The following is a 26246-nucleotide window of genomic DNA, read 5'->3' on the forward strand; positions in this document are numbered from 1 at the left end:
ACACTAAATCGTTCATTATTCCTTTTAAAAACAAATTATGTCTTTTACTTTCTGTTTACTCTAAAGCATATATAAAGTAGCAGTTATTTAATAAGTACTATGCTGTGTCTACTTGAAAATTTAAAATTTCTAAATTTTTAACCTGAATTTTGATACTATAAGGCAGTGGTGAAGCAAAATTTTCTATAAAGCAATATATTAATATCTTGTTTTAAAGGCCATATTTAGTCTCTATAGAATTTCATTCTTTTCCCAACCATTTATAAAAGTAAACATCAGGGGCTGGAGTTGTAGCTCAATGGTAGAGTGTTTGCCTAGCACACATGAGGCACTGAGTTTGAACCTCAGCACCATATAAATGAATAAATAAATAAAAGAAATATATTGTGTCAAAAAAAATAAAAGTAAAGTAAAAGTCACTTTTAGCTTAAGGGCTGGACATAAATCATGGGCTGGATGTGGCCCATAGGCCACAGTTTACTGACATCTGCTTTTGGTAATGAGCAGTTTTCTATTTTATAAAAAGTCTCTACAGTAAGTATTTTTACCAATATTCAACTTTTAAAAACACTCATCAAGCACTTTAAATGACTTTTGAGTGCAAACCTAAAAGGTAACCTCTGAGTTCTTACCAGCTCTTTCAGACTTTTCCTTCTGTTCCCGTAATTCCTCTCCCTGAGTAGTCATCTGTTTGATGCGGCTACGGAGTTGAGCAATTTCTTCTTCTTTCAGTTCCAGGGTTTCATGCATCTGACGTTTAGTCTCTGCTATTACCATACCCTAAACAGAAGTGAAAACTCTAAAGCATTTGCACAAACAAAACTGCATCATCAATAGCACAGTTCAAACTTAATTTTAAAGGCAAAAAAATATTTCTTACTAAATATAGCATCAGAATTATTTCAGTATTTCATACTCTGAACTCTGTGTTCTGCTCTATGCCTCAGTTTACTGGCATAATATCAGGACTTTTTTATATAAAAATTATTTTACTATTTTAATGATAAATTTAATCTTTTAACCATTAAAATATGTTTTTAGTTAAAAATTTATTTTATAACCTTTCTATAAATGTCTTATAATTTTCCCTGTCTTAAAAAACAGTTTATAAGGAAGAAAATACAGCCTTTGAACTTGGTTCAGAATCATAATAAAAGTACAATTATTGATCTGTACTATTATACACAGATTATCCCAGAGACCGTTGAGAGTGTGAGATGCCTGCTGCCCCACTGGATGGAGCAAGATGGCAATTCAGATCTATCTGGTTTTTCTCTTCTTAGACTGTCTCTGGTTCCACCACAACTCCTTACAGCTATCAGTAAGGTACCCTCATTCTTCCAATTTGCTAGTTGCTTCTGTTCCCTCTCTGTGAATAATCTATACTAGAAATGGACTTTGCTGTGGGGAAGGGGGGAAGGGGGAGATAACCAAATTATTATATATTAAATCAGTCATTTGGGACTAACAAAAAATGGGGTAGCTCAATTTGTCTTTTGAAAAGATGTTCAGACTTTTGTGCAGCTATTTTAGGGTCTTAAGAGGATTACTACCTTACTTGCAGGGTTTGCTGACCCCTTTGTTAGAATATGATTCTTCAAGATAGCTACTATTAAAGGACAGATAAAAACCAGGTAAGTGGAAGAGAATTGTTAAGAAGAAGTTTCAAAACAAAATTATGAGCCTTCAGTTTCTTCAAAAACCAAATCATAATGTAAAAAGAAAACAGAGAGGAAAATCAAACCTAAAGATTAAAAGTAAGTCTTTAAAGTTTTATCAACAGCAAAACCTTTAGCAACTTAGTGAAACCCTGTCTCAAAACAAAAAATAAAATGGGCTGGGGATCTGGTTCAGAATTTAAGCACTCCTGGGTTCAATCCTGGTATCAAAAAAAAAAAAAAAAAGAAAAGAAAAAAGAAAAGAAAAAGAAAAAGAAAAAAGAAAGATTGTATCAACCAAGTACAATCAAACAACTTCATCTGGATCCTGATTCATAAAAGGAAAAAGAATATTATCAGATAATAAGGAAAATCTGAAACTAAATAGATAGATCACATTTTAGGAATTTTATTAAATTGTTAGATTAATTATGATAATATGGTTATGTTTTTATAAAAAAGACTTTGTTTTAAAGACATGTTAAAATACTATAGCTATAAACTAGCATATTAAAAAAAATGATGGATGATATGGAATGAACTGAGAGCTGCTTTTGAAAAGGATCCAAAAACTTAGGGCTGAAACACACATCAAAACTGTTCATTCAAAACAGTTTTCAGCCATCCCTGCTATGCAGCTACCTCTGACACTCCAACTCCAAACTACCAAGGTAAGATTCATCCCTCTGTCCTCCAATCTCACATCCTAAAATCCATGTGTAGAAATTCTTTATGTTAATATTTAAATTATTACTTTGCTTTTCAGGCAACTTGTTTGAGAGATTAGTCTGCTTTCATAATATTTGAAGGAACATACTGAAACCATTCACATTTAGAATGACCTAATTTAACTTTTCTCTGAAAAGTAGATGTGTACCAGAAGTACAGACTTCCTTTGCAACCATTATTCAAATTTATAAACTAAAATGCTGACTAAGATCAAGAAAACATGGAGAAAATTGGCTTCCCATGATATAAAACTAATGCTAATAGTTATATAAATCTACAAATTAAGAAGATTTTTCAAGGAAGCAGTTGTAATAATTTAGAAAGCAGAAATATGAATGCTTCCAGCTGCTTTCCAAAGTAAATTCTGGGACCCTCCTGATAAGTTTTAGTATCATAAATTTTGTTGTTTTTACCTTATCTTGTTCAAGCTGTTCAATTAAGTTCTTTGCGTCACGCAACTGAGTGATAAGTTTAGTCTTCTCAGCCATGTGAAGCTCCTAAAAAATGTTAAAAATTCATTTTTATCTCTAACAAAGTTTCTCCTCATATGAGAACTCTAAACATCTTATGTAATCTAGAAATACATATTACATAGGAGAAAAATACATAGGAAGTATTATAAGTATGCTAAATGCAATCAAGTCCAGGGCACTTGGGTGCCCAAACTAAAACACCCTCTCCATCCTATTTGTGGAGGATGGAAGAAGATTTTCCAGAGAAGCTGCAGGCCATGCTGAAGCATGTAGATATAGCTCTACAGAATTAAATACAATAAAACTCATTTGCTCTTTTACCTTCATCTTTTCTAGTTCTTGAAGTCTTTCATCTAGTTGTTCTTGCAGTGCTTCTTTTTCACTGGTTAACAGTGTACATTGTTCCTTATGTGACTGAATTGTTTCTTTACAACGCTGAAGTAGATTCTCTTGCCTCTTAACTCTTTGCTGAAGCATTTCCAGTGTTTTAGCAGAAGCTTCATCTCCCACTAACAATAAAGCAGCATAAGCAGAGGCACTCAGTAAGGAATATAAAGAAACTCTGGGAGTTAGTCTGTTAATACACAGGAGTTCATTTTTTTATGTTTGGTTTTTTTTTTTTTTTTTTTTTTTTTTTTGGTGCTGGGAATTGAACCCAGAGCCTCACGCATGATAAATATGCACTCTTATCACTGAGCTACCCCCCCAACTCCCAGGACTATATTCTTATACCAAAACTCTGCTATACTCTTGAGTGTGATCAAGAAGAGAGGAGACAGCACTGGTCTGCTAATAAGGTGGCGCCCATCCAAACCTCTACTCTTAGTTACTATTTGTTTGATATTTATCTGTAGATACTAAGTAGTGCATTCACCTATTTTGTGGTTCAATCCCATCCTGGACTGGCGCAATAGTTCACTAACAATAACTGAATCCATCCTCCTTAAAAGACAGCTTGATAATCTTTTTATTGTTGTTGTCATACAAAATTACCCCATGTCTTAGCTCCCATCCCAAATGAATTAATAAAAAAATTCTTTCCAACAACCTTTTAATCTCTTCCTGAGAGGAATTCTTTTTCCTTTCTTTCTTTCTTTCTTTCTTTTTTTTGGCAGGGGGGTGTGTGGGGTGGAGTACCAAGGATTGAACTCAAGGGCCCTCGACCATTGAGCCACATCCCCAGCCCTATTTTACATTTTATTTAGAGACAAGGTCTCATTGAGTTGCTTAGTGCCTCACTCTTGCTGAGGCTGGCTACCTCAGCCTCCTGAGCCACTGGGATTAGAGGCGTGCGCCACCATGCCTGGCCAACAATTTACTTTTGTTGGGCCATAAGTCTCTTTGAGAGAAAATATTAAAAAATAAAAAGTGGGGATTTTACTGAACATGTACCTTAAAGACTCAAAAAATAGGGAGGGTAATAACTAAATTTTAAGATAAAATTTAACTGTTTCTTCTTTTCTAGTTAAAAAAAAAACAGGGCAAATATCACCATCTTTAAATATAAAACTATATAGGCAATATTATTTTTAAAACTAAAACATGGCTGGAGCTGGAGCTCAGTGATACAGTGTTTGTCACGCACGGGTGAGGCACTGGGTTCAATTTTCAGCACCACATAAAAATAAATAAATAAAGGTATTGTGTCCATCTACAATTAAAATCTACAACTAAAAAAAAAAAATTTTAAAAAACTAAAACAAACTAAAATATCCAAATAATTACAAATAGCATATTTATTAAAACTGAGAACTTACTTGTTCATATGAAATCTAGCTACTGCTATCAATAAAACAGTGTTAACACAACAAATTTTAATTACAACAAAATTATGGTGCTACTTTCAGACTATGCAAATTTCAAGTCTTAAAACAAGTCTTATTTTCCTATAAAAGTGAGACAACAAAGAACCAAAAAATAATAATAATCCTTGCTTGTTGGTGGAAATGTTATGATCAAGGGCATTTTATATTTATCTCAATCCATGTCTATCTGTTCATGTTCTAAAAGCCTTTAACAATCTCCTTTAATTCTTAAATTAGGCTTTGGATAAGATGAAGCTTACCTACTGGTTCTATATCACCCTCTGTGTTCTCTTCTTTAGTGAGGACTTCTGCCTGTGGTTCCACTTGAGGGAGTGGTTTCGATACATCAATATTCATTGGGCCATTTCGTAATCGTTGTTTCAGGAGAGAAACCTAAAAGAAGTACTTCATTAGGGGGAAAATACTATGGCAGCAGAACTTTCTTTAAAGCACACAGTGGATATAGTAAACAATATTCTTTTATTATAGTAGGGGAAAAATTAAATAAAAAGTTCACTCACAGTGCAATTGATTTTAACATGTGCTATTGATATTATCATTAGTGCAGTGATATTATCATTAGTCAAAAGACATAATAAAGACCAAAATCAGCCTTCTAATTAATTAAGGAAAGCCCAAAAATTTTTAAAATAAGCTTTTTGTAAAATTTGGAACTCTTTAGATATCCCATCTAACCTTTGTATTTTTTCATTGAAAAAAATTCCACGTTTTTTTCTCTTTTTTACCTGAGTTTGGAGAACACTGATATACTGATCTTTCTCCTCTAAAGATGCATCAAACTCCTCTTGGAGATGTTTTTTGGCTTGCTGATCCATTTGGAGCTCCTAAAACACAAAAGATTTCACAAGCAGTTTTCAGTATAAAACACACTTTTTAAAGTTTAAAAACATGATCAATCAAGATTTGCATACCTCTTAATATAAGGTAGCAGCAACAGTAATTAGAGAATAATCAGAATCTAAGACATTAACATTATTTAAAATATTTACAGCAACAAATAATTTTGTTTCTTAAATAACACAAAGATTCAAGAAGAAAGTGTATACTTTCTGGAGCTATAATGATTGTTAAATTGTTAATAATGGAAGGAGGACTTAAAACTTTACTTCAAGACACCATACTGCTTTATATTATCTCATATTCACTTAATATAATACTAAATTACAATATACCAAACAAAAAGCCAACTGTCTCCCTCCTTCGAAAACATGAAAGCATCAAATATTCAAAAACGTTTCTTATCTATAAAACAGTAAACTTGTAGTTTCTAAAATTGCTTAAAATGCTGGTTTCTTTGGATCATCAATAAACCTTTCTAATGGAATCCAATGATCTGAGTTATTTCCCTGTTATACCAACCACAATAAATACCATCTCAACAAACGTACCCACTTTCCTTGACTCTGAGTTCCTGGCCACATTTTTCTTTGTCCTCTATTGATTTTACTCCTCCCTCTAGGCTCTGTCCTGTGTGCTCTATGCTTCTCCCTTACACTTAACTCCCTTAGAATGCTAGGGGAAAACACCTAGAATACACTAAACAGTCTGCCCAAACCCCTTTATTATTCTAGGATTCCCACTTCACTAATTTCCTGAGCAAAATACTAAAAATCATGTTTTACTTATCTTTACTGATCCCTGCATGAGATTAAATTATTTTTATCATTTTCTCTACAACTTTTAGGGTCTTTTTCCACAACTATAACCACAGCCCAATTAGCTGTGATTAATTTCCACCAACAGCCTTCTAGAGAGATTCACTATTCCAAGCCTTCCTATAATTTAATCCATCCCTTAGAGATTTGCTAGAATAATTTCTTTTCAAACAGTATTTCAAGGGCTTATAAACAACTCCTTGTACTGTTTCAAACTTATTAATTTTCAAACCACTGAGGCACATTAAGTGTCCTCTACATTCCCCTGCAACTGTAAGGTCCCAAATTCCTAAGAGTCAGTAGTAAAGAATATTACATCTATGCTTTCCCATCTGTTAATAAAGTCCATTCTCCATTCAGCTGTACTTTCTTGAGGACAGCTTTCTTAGTGAGACTCTTTAGTGGGGAATGAGTGCAACAGGGAGAAAAAAAAGTATTCTTGTGTCTCCATATAGAACACCCTCAAAAGCTGATGTACTGTAATGTACTCTCTCTGAACTTCAAACATGTCTGCTGCACATTACTATCAGTATAAAACCTGAACATTTAAATTTTCTAACCAAAATAGAAATATATCTATTGTTAACACCCTTTATTTAGTTCCAAAATGCAAGATGAGAAGAAAAATATATTTAAATATTTATTTTTTAGTTTTTTTTTTAAGGTGGACACAATATCTTTATTTTACATTTATGTGGTGCTGAGGATTGAACCCAGCGCCTCACGCAGCACGCTAGGCAAGCGCTCTACCTCTGAGCCACAACCCCAGCCCCAGAATATATTAAACTAAAAAACATTAGCTTAATAGAAAAATTTTGTAGGCAAAAGTGTCATATTATTTGCCTCTCTAGTAAAAACAAAGATGTTTTTAGCTTATAAAAGCACTTTCTAGTAATATTAAGCAGGAGGGATGAGAAAAAAGAGAGAATGCTCTAGTTGTTATTCTCCCACCTCCCCCAGCATCCTTCCACATGCCCCCAATCTTCATGCATGCTATTCTGAGCACTAGCTATCTTCCAAGTCGAACTAGAACTATGAAGCCCTGGGAAGACTACAAATTAAAGATTTGCTCCTTTTCTAACACTTCAAAAGTGTGTATTAATTTTTCTAAGGTATTAATTAACCCAAACAAACCATACAGATTTTCATTAAGAAAGGATAACTGTAATTATTCATATCACAAGGTCAATGCTTGTTCTTGTCAACAAAACAAAACAAAAAAATTACCCTGGTTTTCAAAGTCCTCTTTAGAACATTTTAAAGAATTGTTGAGAGACTGTGATAAATCACATAATCTCTTTTGTATCATTCACAAAAGCATCAGGAACTTGGATATATATAAAAATGGTTGAAACAGATTAGATATCAATCTTACTGATAATCAAACATACTATAAATAAGGATAAAATATTAATAATGTAATATAAGAAATATCTACATGATTAGTACTGATGGTTAACTCAGACAATGAACTATCATTAATAACAACAAAAGATATTCTGTGCTGGGCGAGGTGGCTCATGCCTGTAATCCCAGCAGCTCAGGAGTCTGAGACAGGAGGACGGCAACTTCAAATCCAGCCTCAGCAAAAGCAAGGTGCTAAACAACTCAGTAAGACCCTGTTTCTAAATAAAATATAAATAAAATATAAAATAGGGCTGAGGGTGTGACTCAGTGGTCAAGTGCCCCTGAGTTCAGTCCCTGGTACCCAAAAAAGATATTCTGTGGAACAGTGTAGCTAGTGTTGATGATACTGATCATTTAAAGAAAATAATACTCCCATGTTTTTCTTTTTTGCCTCCTTTCACAAATACACCAGCATTTCTCAATTGTTATTTGCAGATTTGCTAATCTACTTGATCCTTTTCAAACTTATTTATACTTTCAACATACACTATACTACTTGAACTGATAAATTCCACAAATTATACACTTAAAATACATATTTTTTTTCTAGTACTAGGAATCTATCCCACAGTCTTGCACATGCTAGGCAAGCATACTACCTCGGAACTACATCCCAAGCCCTACAATACATAAATTCTAAAATTACTCTGATTTGCCATAAAGCCATCTGTTTCAAACTTCTCAAAAACCCTGGGATGGGTAATAAAGTAACAAAAAGTACAAACCCATGAAGAACATTCACAACAAAAATAGGCGACAAAATATTTCCCATGAATGGCCACAATACAAATGGGTGGGGAGAAAGAACCAACAGCAGTGAAATATGCATGCTATTGGGATTTATATAGGATAAATTAGAAGGAAGCAATAAGCTATCAGATGGACTTAAGAACCAAAGAACTGGAAAAAAGCAATAAGTACTCACTGCAAAGCACAGCAGGCTGATTTGAGACAGTGGGTGAAACCAGGAGTGGTCTTGCCCACTCCCATAGCAGGTGGGTACATGTGGCCTGCAGTAAGACATAAAGGAGCTCAATCTAGCCCCTACGAAGAGCTGATCTGTGGTCTCACAGGCTGAGCTGGTTAGTTACTCCCATAACTAATTACATGCATGTGAAACTGCCCACCCCCCAGCATGTACTATCATTCTAAAAAATTTAAGAGACTGAATTACCATTCTCAGAGTAATAATTACTAAAACTTACCTCTCTTAATTCTCCAATTCTCCGAAGTGCTTTATCCTGACTCTGACTTAATATACCCTTTAATTAAAAAAAAAAGCTGATTAAACATCTGCATGGTATAGTAGTAATACAAAGCAAGTTTAAAATAGTGATATTAAAATATTATAAGTCTTAATCCAAATAAGATGAATAAGGAAGACAGGACTGAAAGTGTTGATACCATGCTGAAAATATGTAAAAATGTAAATCATGATATTATAAAACTGCTCTGCATGTGGGAGTGTGTACCCAGACATTTGTTAAATTATGTAGACATATATCAAACAGAATATCAGTTTCACTGTACATTAATTATAAAAACAGTAAATTTTTAAAGCTAAATTTTAAATGCATTGGGTGCAATGGCACACACCAGTAATCCCAGCTACTTGGAAGGCTGGGGGAGTAGGATCACAAATTCAAGGCCAGCCTCTACAGCTTAGCAAGACCCTGTCTCAAAATAAAAATAGCTGAGGACATAGCTCAGTGGCAGAACAGCACTACAATTCCTGTTAACACAGAATTTAAAAAAGGAAATAAATAGAAGGCTGGGTGTCAGGGATGGTGATGTAGCTCAGTAGTAACTGAGGATTTACCTAGCAGGTAGAACCCTGGGTTTGTTTTGATTCCCATCACTGCAAAAACAAAATGATAGATACCTCCCCTTCAGAGGAAATGGGCAGACAGAGACTGAAATACTAGGCAATGTGCTTGAAAGAGGCAAACATGCCTTAAAACCTCTTAAACATTGCAGGGATCTCTGAGGAAAACTTGTGCCCCAGAAGGGGTAAAATCTCTGGATCTCTCTCTCTCTTTTTTTTTTTTTTTAAGTTTTTTTTTTAAGTTGTATAATTTTCTTATATTGACAAAGCAATTATATCTAGCTTCCTGTAATGTTTTCTGTCTTGACTAGAATGGAAGTACATACATTTTTTAATCTTAATATTATATGAAACGCAATTCAAGTCAGCAATTATATTTGACTGCTTATTGAGATAGAAATATATTCTTTTTTTTTAATTATTTTATTGTTGGTTGTTCAAAACATTACATAGTTCTTAATATACCATATTTCACAGATTGATTCAAGTGGGTTATGAACTCCCATTTTTACCCCGTATACAGATTGCTGTGTCACATCAGTTACATTTCCATTGATTTACAAATTGCCTTTCTAGTGACTGATGTATTCTGCTGTCTATCCCATTCTCCACTGTCCCCCCTCCCCTCCCCTCCCCTCCCCTCCCCTTCTCTCTCTCCATCCCCTCTACTATAAATCGTTTCTTCCACTTATATAATTTTTCTCCTACTCCTCCTTTCCTCTTATATGTAATTGTGTATAACCCTGAGGCTCACCTTCCAATTCCATGCAATTTTCTGGATCTCTTTAGCAAAGCAGCCAGAAATTATTTTACTGGGTTAGATACTCCGATTATTTGGAGAATTTTTTAAGGATCAGTTAGAAATATCTTACTGTAAGACTTATTTTAAAATTATATATGACTTAATAACAGCCCCCCAAAAATCACTTACTTGTAGCTTTTTCTTCTCTCTCTGAAGAGTCTGATAAGCTGTAACAAGCTAAAATAAAGTCACAAATAACATTAGACATTATTAACACAATCATTCTTAACTCTACCAAAACATCTCTTTATAAAAAAGTCAAAAGATAAACAAATTAGAAGACTCCTTTATAGATCACTCAATTTAATTCAATGTATAACAGTTAAAATTATATAACATAGTTAGTATATCTTTTTACAAAATACATTTCTAAAAAATTAGAAGGCAGGGCTGGGGTTGTAGCTCACTGGTAGAGCACTTGCCTAGCATGTGTTAGGCACTGGGTTCAATTCTCAGCACCACATAAAAAAAGTAAATAAATAAATAAAGATATCATGTCAACTACAACTAAAAATGTTAAAAAAAAAACAAAAAAAAACTAAAGACTATACTTTCAGGGATCATTTCTATAGTATGTTACTAAAGAAGTTTCTCTGATTGTGTAGAGTACCAGAAACCAACCACGAGGAGGAGTTGAATATTCTCCCCTGAGTATGAAGCTGGCTCTAAGAGTTGCATTACTACAACTGCCTTTTGCCATTGATGATCGTTCTTAATTCTCTTAGAGATTAAGAGGGAGAGAACACATTCTGAGTGGCTTTCTTTAAAAAAAATAAATAAATAAAACAGAAGGTAACTTGATTATATGTGACTTCACCTTAAGCACCTCTTTAGATTTCAGTACCTAATTCATAGGTGAGGATTAGCACCAACTTGCCTAAAGGCAAACTGTAATCATAGACTACATTAGCAATAGTTTCACCTTGGAGTTTGCTAGAAATGAAAAATCTGACCCGCGCCCCCCCCCCCTTAACTATTTGAAGGAGAATTGAGGAAGGCAGGATGAGAAAAATAGGAATCTGTTTTAAGCAGTTCTCCAGTGAATTTTTTTTTTTTTTTTTTTTTTTTGCTTTGGGCTATAAGAAATGATGCAAATGATCTCTGAAAGTTCCTTCTGGTGATAGGATCTCTGACTATGGCTCTATAAAAAACTGATGAAAGAAACTCATAACCAACAGATAGAAACTGGTAATTCAAATCCAAAAGAGATATTTAACCTAAATAGGAGATTTAAACATTAAGCACAACTAGATGAAATTAAGGATTACAAATCTTTTTGAAACTGTAAATTATAGCATTACACATCTGCAAGCAAAACATATGACTCCAAAGAATTATTTGAAGTCCACTGTAGAAGTGCTAGTGGTCTCTGAAGGGTCAGGCCACAGCTTTAACCCGCTATTATGAAGCTTGTCATTTTCCCTGGAAGGCTGCTGTGGGTCCCCAATGCCACTACTGATGTTTTGAGTCAAAAGACACGCAACAAAAGAAGGCAAGTCTAGCAACAGACACAAGAATACAAAAAAAAAAAAAAAAATACACCAGGAACCCTCTCCTCATTATCTTCAGGCCAAAAAGAACAATGGTGTTCAAAAAGGAAGTAGGGTGAGGAGGAAGAGTAATCCAAGAACTACATGTCACTTACACTATTTTATCCTAGGTACCTTCAGTGGCAAAAGAAGCAGAGGTAAAGACAATGGGCTCTTGTTATCCCTAATAGGATGTCTGATTTTCTGAGATAGCACCAAATAGTACACACAACCAGAAAGATTTATAACAAAATTCAGACTTGTGTGACCTAAGCTAGTTACTTAATCTCTGAGTCTCCAATCCCTTTTCTACAAAATAAAGTTAATTAACATCTAATTCAGAAGGATGATTCAAAATTAAATGACATTATAAAATATAGTGTCTGATCCAGGCATGGTGGTGCCAGCAACTCAGGAGGCTGAGGCAGGAGGATCACAAGTTCAAAGAGTCTCAGCAATTTAGTAAGGCCCTAAGCAACTAAGCGAGTCCAAGCTCAATATAAAAAAAAATAATAATAAAAATGTTAGGGATGTGGCTCAGCCATAAAGTATGAAGGTGAATGGGGGATGGGGGTGGGACTAAGGTAAGTTAGTGTAAGTAACTTAAATATAAATAACAAAAAGATTCAAAACCATTATTAACTGTGGTGGAAATAAAAAATAAAAGTTAAAAATGTATAAAGGAAAAAGCTGTCTGATTCTACAAGCCCTTCATAATACATATGACTTTCATGCCCTGTTTACATTACATCCTCTGGGTTCAAGCCAGCCTTTAAATGTTAGCCTGATAAATCTTTTCTATCTTGTCAGCATATTTTTGTTTGTTTGTTTGCTTTTAAAGATATTTTATATGTCTCATCAAGGTTTTTTATTTTGGTTTGGTTTGGTGTCAAATACAGGGTGAAACCACTCATTATTATACTCATAATTGGAAATAGAAGTTTTAGCTAACTTTATCCACTAACACTGAACTTTAGCATTCATTAATTAAAATTAACTGTGATGTTGCTTACAAACCATTAAATAAATATTATCTATTAAGACAGACAAACAAAAAGCTGTGAACAATCTATTCCACAAAGGTTTTCTGAGGAAGAATTGCTTTACATGCACAGCATGGAAGGCAACCAATATAATTTAGCTTAAAAGGAAGGTGCTATGCTCCTGAAAGAGAACTGAGAAATGCAGCAGCACTACTTTCCTCTCTTACATTAAACAGGGTGTGTCTGCCATCCTCAAGGGGTCTGGCAATTAAAAGATTCATTTTAGGCCAGGTGCAGTGGCCTGTCATTTCAGTGACTCAGGAGAATTAAGAGGACCACAAGTTCAAAGCCAGCCTCAGCAACTTAGTGAGGCCCTAAACAAGTTATCCAGACCCTCTCTCTAAATAAAAAATAAAGGCCAGGCACAGTGGCACAAGCCTGTAAAGGCTGAGGCAAGAGGATCACGAATTCAAAGCCAGCCTCAGCAAAGGCGAGGCGCTAAGCAACTCAGCGAGACTCAGTCTCTAAATAAAATAAAATACAAAAAAAAAATAAAGTGAAGTAAGCCAATCCCAAAAAAACAAAGGCTGAATGTTCTCTCGTGGATGCTGATCCATAGTAGGGAGGAGGGGGCATGAGAAAAATGGAGGAACTCTGATTGGGCAAAAGGGAGGGAAGAGGGGGCATGGGAACAGGAAAGATGGTGGAATGAGATAACAACATTACCCTAGGTACATGTATGACTGCACATATGGTGCGATGCTACATCGTGTACAATCAGAGAAATGAAAAGTTGTACTGCAATTGTGTACAATGAATCAAAAGCATTCTGCTGTCATACATACCTAATTAAAATAAATAAATAAAATACAAAATAGGGCTGGGATGTGGCTCAGTGGTTGAGTACCCTTGAGTTCAATCCCCAGTACCCCTAAATAGATAGATAGATAGATAGATAGATAGATAGATAGATAGACAGACAGATAGATAGATAGATAGATAAGGGCTGGGGATGTTGCTCAGTGGTTAAGCACCCCTGGATTCAATCCCTGACACCAAAAGAAAAAGATTCAATTTAGGCAAAAGTTTAAATGTAGGTACAATGAAAAAGAACCAAATCTGCTAGATGATCAGACTTCTTAATACAGCAATAATAGGGATTTGGATGGCAGAAGAGCCACTGTCCTTATCCTTTTGGGAGCCACCATCCCTAGAGTAAATAAGGGAGGGAATAAAGTAGGGAATATAGTAGGAAAACAGGATGTCCTCTCTACCCTGGGTATCTAAGTGACATCGAGATGGAGGCTAGGAAATGAAAGAAAAACAGAATATGAGAACCAGAGGCTATAAACAACAGTCTTCTCCAAGATTTTACCAATTGTCTTGCCAAAAACCCTCTGTACCACTGAAAATCTAACTAGATATTGGTATAGACTACTTACCATTAGTAACAAGAGTATGTAGGGGATCAATGGTTTAATCAGCCACAGGAGTAACAGCAATACAGAAATATGAATAAGAGGAAAAAAATTTTACATAGTAAAAAGATTATGCTCCTACCTCAGAATATTTTCCTCTGTAGCTACCTAGGCTTCGTTCCATTCTTCGCAACCGCTGAATCAACTGTTCTTTGTTGAGACTGTCTGAATTCCCTAGTGAGTCTTCAGCCTCACTCTCCATATCAGAGGGTGGATCAAAGGTAGCAGAAGAATAATCCAGATCAAGTCGATTCAGGGACTCTCTGGAAGACGTTCGTACCAAAGACTCTTTAGAAGAAGATCGGAATATAGATTCCTTTATCGGACTTCGAAACAAAGACTCCACGGAAGGCACCCGGAGCTGAAGCTTCTGTGCAAAAGTGGGAATGTCACCTGACTGCAATCAAACCCAACAGAGTGGATTAAAATATGTACATCTGGACTTCCATCATTCCCCAATCAACAGCAATAACCTGTTAAAAGCCCTGATGAATTTAGTTTATATTCCCGACTTTACAAAAATACCATTGCTAAAAAATAAGCACTCACTTTATTTCTGAAAAAGCTCTTGACCTGGAGTTAGAGGACTGTGGTGTAAGTCCCAGGTCTGTCACCCAGGTCCAGCAGTACAATGACTTTTACTAAGTCACTTTCCTTCAGTTTGTACATCTGTTTAAAAATCAAATAAATAAAGGAAGCCATGCTTTCCCAGCTGACCCCACATAGGTTGATTGTGAGGATTCATCCACTAATTTATAAGATCTTTAATGCAGTGGCCAATTGTATATAAAATCTGAATCACTAGTATACATCCAGTGCTTAAATATTATGTAAAATGTAACTGAATTCAACTGGGTTTTACAAGGAGAATCTATGAAGATGGGGATTCCTGATCATCCTCAACAAGAGAGGAGAATGGAAGCAGAAGGATAATAATGTATAATGAGCCCATTTTGTTTAAATAGAGAATGTGAGGTAGAGTTGACTTGTGACATAACAACTCTGCCCTACTTATTATTCTTTGAAATGGGAATAAAAACAAGAAATCATGGAGAATAGCTGAACAGTCTGAAATAGAGACCTCCATACCATTCAGTAAGTTCAATGTCAGAAAAAGCAATATGGAAACTGTTCTCTTAATAAATCTGAATAACAATGAAAAATAATACAATATAATTCAACTAACTATTCAAGCAGGATTATTCTGTTCAGGTGACCACAGTTAGTATTTAGAAGGTGTTTCATAGAAACTCAGTGCAACAACTGGGTGACCAGGAAGGTCTTAACAGTGCCAGGGGTGGGGGCTCTGTAGTTCAGTGACACAGCACTTTCCTAGCATGTGCCAGGCCCTGGGTTCCATCCCAGCATCTCAAAAAATTATAAAAAGATGAAAGAAAGAAAGAGAGAGGGGGAAGGAACAGAGGAAAAGAAAGGGATGCAGGAGTGAAATAAATGCTCAGGGGAGAACACAGTGATGTGTAGGCAAAGACTACAGGAAAATAAAAATATTATTTTTGACATACAATTTTAAAAATCAAAACAGAAATGTTTTACTTATGGATTTTAGAAATTTAATTATAGGATTTGAGAAAATGGGAGTAAATAAGAGGGGAGAGCACACCATGGCCTCTTTGTATGCACACAGGTTGTTTATAAGAGCAAAAACTAAAAATAATCCAAATGTTTGTCACTAGAGGTTTGATAGTATGTAGAAAGAAATTCAAGCTATTACAATTAAATGGGAAAAACTGAATTATAAAATAACATGTAGAGTATGAATTGATTTTGACTTAAAGTAATTACATGTACTTTTCAATTTATATGTACATTTTCATAAACATCCTTAGAACTAAGTCATGAAAGATAATACCACAGGTTAATGGTGTCTGAGTGGTAGTAGGATTTGGGGTGGTTTTTATTTTCATTTTTATTTTTCTGTACTTTCTGGTGTTTTTTCACAATGTGCAAGTTTTATCTTCATAATGAGGGCAAGTAGGGAGGTCTTAAAGAAGAATCCTTCATGCTCAAAAACTCAAGAACTGTTTACAGATAACTCCATCACCAGTCACTTCTGACCCATGTGAAAAATGCTCCAATTCATAGCAGACAATCTTCCCATAAAATGACACACTATCAACTGGTGAAACAAGTTTTAAGTACACCAAGTTCTACACTATGTTCTGCAGACCTTAAGCAAGTTACTTAATCTCAATAGTTTTACTTCCTTCTCCATAAAATGGGGATAAAAATGATGGTGATGAAGACACTATCCACCTTGTTTGGTTACCCAAGAGACTGAATGAGTTCATACATACAAAGTGCTTACAATGTGGCAAATATACAAACATTAACAATTATCATCACAGAGGAAAAAAAAGACTTTAAAAATAATTCAGTGGCTCAAGAGGCTGAGGCAAGAGGATCTCAAGTTCAATAGAATGTCATCAAGGCTGGGGATGTAGCTCAATGATAGAGCACTTGCCTAGCATACATGGGGCCCTTGGACCAACCACAACACAAAAAAAGAATGTCATTACAGTTTAAGTGGAAGGCTATTCTAGTTATAAGAGCTAGGATCACAGGCTATGAAGCCAGACTTGTTAGGCATAAGTCTGTGTAGTTACATAGCTCTACCATTTACTAGCTGTGGACTTTAGTCAAGTTACATAACCTCTCTGTGACTCTTTCTACGTACTTAAAATGAGGATAACAGTAACACTCCTTTCATATGGTAGTTTTGAGGAATAATAAATTAATATATATGAAATACATAAAACCATAACTGACGTGATATAAATACTATCACCTGATATCCAATCTGCCTTTCTTCCACCCCAGTTTTGTTCTGAGTAACAATACAACCAGGTAAAAATATTCACCTTCTCAAATGCAAATCAAAGATTACAACATGATATCACCCCACATTCACCAGGATGGCTAAAATTAAAACTATAGAAAAAATACAGCATTAATGAGTATATATTTAATCCATATTTAAGAAGATTCAACATTTTTACTAAAGCTAACGCACAAGTACCCTCTCTGAATCACCAATTCATTTTTAACTATACATCAACAGAAATGTATAAATATATAAATACTAATGATGTCAATCAATAGACTGGATAATAAAAAAAAATTTAGTCTGTTCAAACACTAGCTGTCAATCCTGTTCACCAATGGAAACTTAAAACAGCAATGGGAATGAATGATCTACAGAGAATACAGATAAATCTCATAGAGCACTGAGCTAAATAAGGCAGATACAAGAGTGCACACTTACATCAAGTTCCCAAGATGGCAAAATTAACCTGTAGTGTTAAAAGGCAAGACAATTATCCTTAGGAATGAGGGAAGGCAATGGAAGGGAGAACAAGGGCTCCCCAGCGAGTGCTAACAATTTGTTTGTAGGCTCCGGGAGCCAGGTACAAAGGTATATTTGTATAATGAATAAATCATCCTTTTCTGTAAATATTAAATTATGATACTGTTACATTTCAATTACTAAATTTTTTACTTTTTAATTTTTCTCACACTCTTTCAGTCAAGAGTAGACCATTTGACAAAATTCAGTAATAGACATTATAAAAGAAAATCTATAGGATGTAATCTTTTGGGGCAGTTACTGTTTTTCTGTTAAAACAAAATATACCTTTTGTCCTAATCTTTACTCTTTCCTCCCAAGAATGGGAGATGTAATTTTTGAAGGCCAACTTGTCTTTGTGAGGGTGAAACACAAGGAGCAATGATAGCCAGAGAGACAAGAAGTTAAAGAAACAAGGATCCCCTTGAGATGACTCTCTTCATTTGTAAAGTAGGAATGATTATAGCACTGCCCTAATAGGGTTGTTGTGAGGATTTGGTGAGTGAAAACATTTAAAACACTCAGAATAGTGCCTTATATACATAAGCCCTATTATTATTTTCCTATTATTGTGGCAGCTGCACGCACACACCCTTGCCACAGTGCTTCCCATAAACTTGGTACTTAGTTCACATGTGTCCATTACGATTAACCGTTAATGATAACTATCAATATTAAACCAAAGTAAACATGTTTACCTCAAACACTACTATCATTATGATTTTTTTAAGGAGTCAAAAAAAATCACCTGAGCCCTACTCTACATGTAATTTTTCAAATCAAGGATAACCTTAATTCTCTAGAAGTAAAACACTTTGCATTAGAGCAAACTTTAATAAAATAAATCCTACTTCCTTCATATTCATCCTTCAGATTATATTATTCACCATGTCTCACAATGTGGCTATCCCCACAATCTTTTACAATTATACAGTAAAATTTCATTTTTTCAACATTTTCACTTCACTGTCATTAATTTTTTTAAATGTGGCATAACAGAATCTTGCTTTCACTTGAAACTTTTTCCAAGTAATTTTGAACAAACCTGTATTTACCATACACGCTATATCAAATATTTGGACATCACTCTTATAATGTAATCAAATACTTATAATTAATAAACATTGGTCAAATTACTCCAAAGTTAGTTTTTTTAAAAAATATCATTAGTAACAGACCTGAGGAGTGGTTGGTTCACTTCCATTAACACTTTCAGGAGATTTTGTGGCATGGATAGATGCATTCTAAGAAAAAGAAAGAAACATCATTAAAAAAAAAAAAAGAACAGAAAACTCAAGTTTTAAAACTGTTAAGAACAAAGTCTAAGTGCCAAATCCTATTAGACACATTTACCAATTAAACAAAATTAGTAAAAAAATTATTCATTTATTAGAATGCTTTCATGCAAGGCAAAACTAGTATAGTAAGTATTTTAGAAAATTCATTTTGTGTAACATATGGACCTAAATAGCAATGATTAGTATGTAACAAAATTTACTTCAAACTAATCACATACCTCTTCCCATTATGTCCCCAAGTTTTTCCCCATGACAAAAAGGAACGGGGATTCAATTAGCACAACTCATTCAAATAGAAAATTATCCAGAAAAAGAATTATAATGTTAGTTGTTCCCTACAATAAAATCATATTCAAATTATTTAAGCTATGAAAAATATCTTGATAACAAAATGGAAATGCCTCATTCATTTGAAGCCAGCAATTTAAAAGAAATTACTGCCATCATTTTTAGAAAATTACTAATCTGTTCTTTCCATGTAAAAGCTTTTGTTTTGTTCTGTTGGTATGACAATGCTCCAAGTTAAGCAACATTCTGATTACATCATACCACTGATTTCATAGGTGATGTGATTCCCTGAGATTCACAATTCTATATTACATTGAGTCTTACAAACAAGTTGTTAGTATTACAGAAGTAGCTCATGATAAAATAATTCCATGTTTCAAACAAAAGCATTCCACAGGGCACTGGCCACTGTGTTTCAGTAACTGGTTAGCTGAAGAATGCTTCCCTACCTCTATAGCCCACCAAAAAAATGACAAATGTTTGATCTAACATGTCATAAACATAAGTGGAGAAAACACAATTTTGCAATGTGTTCCCAGATTTCTAAACACAAACTAGGTATTTAATAGGAAGAAATTAACTATTAGGTGTGATAAATCTGCTGTGGTTTCAAATTTTAGTCTTTATCTTTCAGAGATACATACCAAAATATTTACAGACAAAATAAGTTTAATTTGCTTCAAATATCTAAAGGTAGGGGGCGGCTCATATGAGGAAGGGTGGTAGTGGTGTGGTTAGGGAAACATAGGAGTAGGATGGTAATAGATAAAACTGGATGATAATGAGTTATTAATTCTTGACACTAGGTAATAGATAAGGGGATAGGAGAACAGAATTATTCTACCACTACTACTATTTGTACTTTTGTAATATGCTTAAATTTTTCTTTAATAAAAAAATTTTAAGTATATTCTCTTCCCACTAAATAAAAAGTTAGTAAATTTTATCAGTCCAAGACATTGCCTTAAAGTTACACAGAAAAGATGCTGGAAGACACAGGAATTAACTTTTATCTTCCTGTTCTCTGCCATTTCAAAGAATTACAAATTGCATACATGGCATATATTTATGCATCATCACAATGAATTCTTTTTAGCCCTAAAAATATACTACACTGAAAAGCAATGGTTAAACTATGAAGAAAGAAAATGAAAGGGCTTTTATAAAATAGCTTAGGAAGAAGAGTGACAAGAAGGTCCCTGTTCTAAGTAAATTACTTGACACATGATTGTGGTCCCTATAAAAAAGCTGCTGAACAACTACCTGAAATATCACCTATCTAACACACATAGCACACTTAAAAACTCTTCCTCCCTACATATATATTTCAAATATTTCAGTTTATATATGGGACAGTTTATGTTTATAAATAAATGCAGGACAGCTAAACAAAGTGTTAGTCTAAAATACTAATTTTGGCTTAAATTTAAATTGAAAATCTCTAGGAGCAAAATTTGTGATTTTGTCACTATCTGTAATGCTTTTTCCATTTCTTCCAGGTAAATTCCCCTTCATTTTTTAATTTTCACATGCCCCTTTCTTTGTGAAACTTCATATGGCTTACCTGCAGCATACACTCCATGCCTGTAGTTCTTCTATGAAGCCATAATTCCTTTCTACTACATATATAGGTTAATATCTCTCTTTACTAAACTCTCTGAGGACACGAACCCTGTGTTTTCATCTTGGTACCCAGGCCCTACATTCTACCTAATAAGCTCTTGATGAATGCTTGTTAAACCCTTATGCAGTCACTTCCTTCAGAATAAGATCTCTGAGAGACCTTCTCCCAGACAGAAGCCTGAAGAACTTGCTCAATACATGTCAATACTTGAGTTTATCAATATTTTCCACTGGAAGAAATTCTTTTTCTGAGGGGAAGGCGTTTTATTGGGGATTGAACCTAGGGGTACTTTAACACCAAGCTAAATCCCCAGTCCTTTGTTTTTGTTTTTGAGACATGGTCTCACTAAGTTACTTAGGGCCTCCTAAATCATTGGAATTACTGGTGTGAACCACTGTGCCCAGCTCCAGAAATTCTTAGGTTAACAGGAAAACTCTTCAAGTGTGTATTTAATTAAAACACACACACAAGTTCCCTGCCAAATTTGTCTGCAATTACCTTTTTTCCCCTCAATCTCTCTATAACCATTTTATGAACTTCTGAGCACTAAGGTTACACCAATTTTTAGAATGTAATGTAAAGAGATATCTTTTTTAAAAAACTGAAAGAAAAGTCAGCACCTGGTAAACTCATGATGAAATTAGACACTAAATTTTTATTGTGATAACAGATTAGTATATAGTTTCTTTTTGTTTCATGGAGAAAAATAAGTTTTTATCAAAACAAATACAAATTTAATAAGAAAACTTTTTTAGTCTACTTAAGTTTATTTTTAAATAATTCTAAAGCTCCCACTTTTACATTAAATAGCATTTTTGACAACAGGATAGATATTCATTACAAATGATTTTAATGTTTCGTATTTATGGAAATGGGGCCATACGCAGTTCCTTAAAAAAAAAAAAAAGGTTCTATTACTACTATGTAAAGTATAAAGCAGATCAATCTCTATTTTAAAGTGTACTGGTAACTTCCAACTGGGATTCCTGACTCACTCCCAAATCAGTTTTGAAAACAGATGTCACTTGTAGCCAAAGCCAAAGAGAAATCATCTTCCTTGAGACCAGTTTCTAAGATATCACTAGACATTCCATTTTCAACCTGAGTTGTTTTCTTCCCTAAAACCAAGTTTAAAAAATAATTAAAAATGGCTACTGGCCACATGCAAACAAGACTTCATTAGCTACAGAGGACTTAAGTACAGGAAAGTGCTACTTTTACCATAAGCTATCTAATAAGTTAAATCAGTTCTTATTGTGAAAAACTGCCATCCCGGTTCAGTTAGTGTCCAATCTAACATCAAAAGCTATCCTTACTGGGCAAACATTCTAAATTTTAATTGATAAGTTACAGATTTACCAGGTAAATAGGAAAATGTCCAATTTTCCAAATTAAAAATTACATGAGTTTAATTTAAAAAGTAAAATCATTATTTCCTTTCAGATGTTCAATGCTCAGAGAACTATAATTGTTATAACTGCAAAATAATGTAGATTATTTGTTGTAGTAGAACCTACCTATCTGCTGTTATACAATAACATTTTTTCCCTTGAAAATATGAGTCACATCTCAAAATATTCTTGGCTTCTTACCAATAGAACAGAGGTTTCTACCAATGCATAACTTTTTCAAAATCAATCACCCAACATTTCCAAAGAGAAAACTTAATAGTTTAGACCAAGTGAAGGCAGCCTCCAATATATTAGTGAAAAGTGTTATTTTGTTGCTGTTATGAAGCTACCAAAAAGCACACCAGCCACCAGCAATTTACTCTCTGATTTTTTAGAGCAGTGTTAGCAACAGGACACTGAAGGTGCTTTGAAAGAAGGTAAGTTACAAGCAATGTAAGACTTGCTGCAACAATTGCCAAATGATGTTGCTTCCCCACAGAGGGAACGCAGAAAGCGGTGGAAGAACTCACCACACTGTCACTCTGTGTTTTAGGCTGTTTGGAGGAATCCAAAGCAAAGATAGTATACTCAGAGAGAAAAGCAGGCTCTGCTATCATCCCGGCTAGTAGCTGTCTCATTCAGTGTAATAAGCAGAGGTATAAAAATAAAACAAATGATGAAAAACAAATCATAATGTCATGTTGCAGAGTGTTCTCACCACACAGTACACACAACACTATAATGGACACATGATGATGATCATCATCACCATCATCATCATCACCACCACAACCACCACCACCACCATCATCCCCCACAAGAGAAATAAGTTGTTGGGAAAGGTCAGGAAAAGAGATAAATTGATCAGTTTCAGATCTCAAAGCCCAATATACAAACAACTTGCTTATTGGCGTACAAATAATAAATGCAACAGGCACCATGGCACACAGCATGTCTGGCAATTTGATATAAAAATCCATACCAATAAAAATAATACCTAAGAAAACAAAGTTTCAGTTATGCAAGATAAAGAAATTCTAGATATCTTCTATATAGCATAATGCCAACACTAACAATACTGTATTGTATGTGTAAAATTTTCTAGAAGGGCAGATTTTATATGTTATTATCAATAATAATATTCATCAGCATTATCAGGGAAACAGAAAAAACTTTGAGAAGTGACAGATATATCTGGAGCCATGATGGTGGTGAGTTTTACAGGTATATGTGTATCCCCAAACTCACTGGTTGTGTACATAACAACCTTTTACATGCCCATTATACCTTTGTAAAGTAGGTTTAAAAAATGCATGTAAAGAACATAAAGTCTTAGAATAACATTCATAAATATTGAATCATTTATTTTTATATATTCAAAAAGAGCATGGAAATGTTATAGGGAAAATAGAACCAAAAAATTAAATTATCACTTATTTATACTTACATGCAAATTTACTTTTCTCCAAAATATGCACAGAAAAAACTTTTAAAATGGAAATGTTTAAGTTTTAAAGACAAATTCTATTACACTAGTTGTTTTGGTATAGAGTCTCTTCTGTACTTCACTTTTCTTTCACAAATTATGTTTTACACTAAATAATAGCAATCACAAATTAAATATAGAAATTATAACTAAAATGAATTAACAGTGGTAGTCACATAAATCTACACATGATTAAACTATACAAAACTCTACATACACAAACACACACACGATGAGCACATGTAAAACTGGTGAAATCTGAATAAACTCTATGGATGTCACAATGTCAGTCACCTTATTTGGGTAGTGTTACTATTTAAGGAAAGTGGGTGAAGGGTACACAGGGCCTACCCCAATCCAATTTTTTATGACCTCCTAAACATCAATAATTATCCCAAAATAAAAACTTTAAAATATTAACTTCACAGTTAATGTTATATAATAAACTAGATAACATACTATGTAATATATAATAAATATTTACTATAAGATGTTAGGTTAGTGATGGTGACTTAGAACAAAGCACCCCACGTGGAAAAGAAACATCAATCAAGTGCTGACAGAAACACCTGTCAATCAGCAGGCCCCCCTGGCCAATCCTGGAGTTCAGCCAGCTCCCCTGACCAACTCCAGCAGGACAAGGGACCCTAAAAATCCCCTTTCCTGTCCCAAGCCCTTCCCTTCCTGCCGTGAGCCCCATAAAATCCCAGTCCCGTCGAGCTCCCACGCGGTTTCTCCTCAGACCCTTCTCCTGTCCACTCTGTGGGTCTGATGGAGTTCCCCCAGGAGTGATATCTCAAATAAAGCCTCGTTTGGCGGCTTTTTAAAATCTGCCTCCTTTGGTCACTGCCCGCCTCACTTGATCTTACATAATATATAATAAAGAACTTATTCTGAAAATAAGTAACTGCAAAAGCTTAAGAACATCTCAGTATCTGTGAAAGATTAACGTCATCTCAGTACTGTAAGGTTATAGATACTGACTGGAACCTTTACTAATTTTTCACCCAGTCCTTTATTAACCCTAATTATAGATAGGATGAAGTTTTTTGGTTGGTTAGTGGTTGGTTTTTTAACCCCACAGAGATGCACTGCTCGACTGCTCAGTGATGGGGGCGGGGAGGAAAGGAAGACAAAGATTTTTAAGATCTTTTATGTAATGTTAATAACTGGTACTCCTTGGATACAATTAAAGAAGTGACTTTATACTAAATTCTAAATGTTAGTATTAGTAGTATACCAAGCTATGCTAAATGCCTGCTCTAAGGAAATCATACTACTCAAGTTTCTCTTCTTGCTGAAAATCTTTCTGGGTAACTCAGAAAGATCATCCTTTAAAAGAATATTCATTTTAAGTTAAAGCAATACAAATTAATTCTCCTTAAGCTTTCAAACTCAATTTTTGAAATTAAGTCATTTTTACCTACACTAGTAAGTAATGCAGAATGTTCTGGGAAAGAATATATTGAAATTTTAAGAGAAAAACACAAAAGTTTATGCCTAGCATAGAGAAATGTTGACTACAATTTCAAAAGATACTGCCAAACAAACTATGGACCCTATCCACTTCAAAAGCTAAATACAAAGGCTGGGGGGCTCAATGGTAAAGCACTTGCCTAGCATGTGTAAGGCACTGGGTTCAATCCTCAACACTGCATACAAAAATAAGCAAATAAAGGAATGCTGTACATCTATGACTACAAAACAAAAAACAAAAAAACCTAAGTATACCAAAATTAGTCTCCATTAACCACCACCTTGGGGCATAAGAGAACTCTCCCTACTTATCCTTATTATTTGCTTGTGAAAGTCTCACAAGCATAAGTTCCAGGTTGTGGGCATAGCTCTGTGGTAGAGCTTGTGCTTAGTATGACATCAGTTCTAAAGTTTTCTCACTAAAATGCCAGCTCAACTCAATCTTTCTCAAACTCTGTTCAAATGCTAACCCAAAACTATTTACTAAGAATTTAATTCCCTTCTTGTTTGTGGCCCCCACTGAAGCCATAAGCTAAACTAAAACTGAGGACTAAACTAAAGACTGACTAAACTGAAGACTATCTGAAACTCCTTGTGGGTGTGCACTGAAGGATTACACTCTATCCTGCCACCTCATGTATAGACACATATTTATTTTCCCTTAATCTCTGTTTTTGGTGGGATTGTCAGTCTTCTTTTTTAATTCCCCAATTTTCCCTGAGTTTTATTATGATGATTTTTATGTTTATATCATTTTTTTCATTTTCAGTATTTCTAATTAGTTTCCATATCTACTTAGTCTAATTTTGTTCCACCTCCCCAACCACAAATTTCTATACTTAAGAAAATTATTATTTCATTTTTCTTACTGAAGAAAAAAATTTTAGTCTTTTCCAGGTTATTCTATTATCTTAATTTCATTTGAAATTAACTTACACCCAATTTCTGTATTTA

General features: G+C 34.3%; 1 protein-coding gene across 6 annotated transcripts in view; it reads right to left on the minus strand.

The window, feature by feature from the left end:
- Nucleotides 1-26246, minus strand: part of GOLGA4 (golgin A4) — a 97475-nt gene that overhangs the window by 50773 nt on the left and 20456 nt on the right. For 3 of the 6 annotated variants that reach the window (XM_081283840.1, XM_081283839.1, XM_081283841.1), the window contains exons 3-12: nucleotides 22861-22959; nucleotides 18908-18973; nucleotides 14448-14762; nucleotides 10505-10552; nucleotides 8954-9010; nucleotides 5412-5510; nucleotides 4926-5058; nucleotides 3182-3369; nucleotides 2801-2884; nucleotides 633-780 (exon numbers count right to left, since the gene is read on the minus strand). In XM_081283840.1, coding sequence (XP_081139966.1) covers nucleotides 633-780; nucleotides 2801-2884; nucleotides 3182-3369; nucleotides 4926-5058; nucleotides 5412-5510; nucleotides 8954-9010; nucleotides 10505-10552; nucleotides 14448-14762; nucleotides 18908-18973; nucleotides 22861-22959 — 1237 coding nt within the window. The remainder of the gene's footprint in view (nucleotides 1-632; nucleotides 781-2800; nucleotides 2885-3181; nucleotides 3370-4925; nucleotides 5059-5411; nucleotides 5511-8953; nucleotides 9011-10504; nucleotides 10553-14447; nucleotides 14763-18907; nucleotides 18974-22860; nucleotides 22960-26246) is intronic. The other 3 variants (XM_081283843.1, XM_081283844.1, XM_081283842.1) reach the window with 2 other exon arrangements.

Source organism: Spermophilus citellus, assembly GCF_964194105.1.
Source record: "Spermophilus citellus genome assembly, chromosome: 3".
NCBI classification, from domain to species: Eukaryota; Metazoa; Chordata; class Mammalia; order Rodentia; family Sciuridae; genus Spermophilus; species Spermophilus citellus.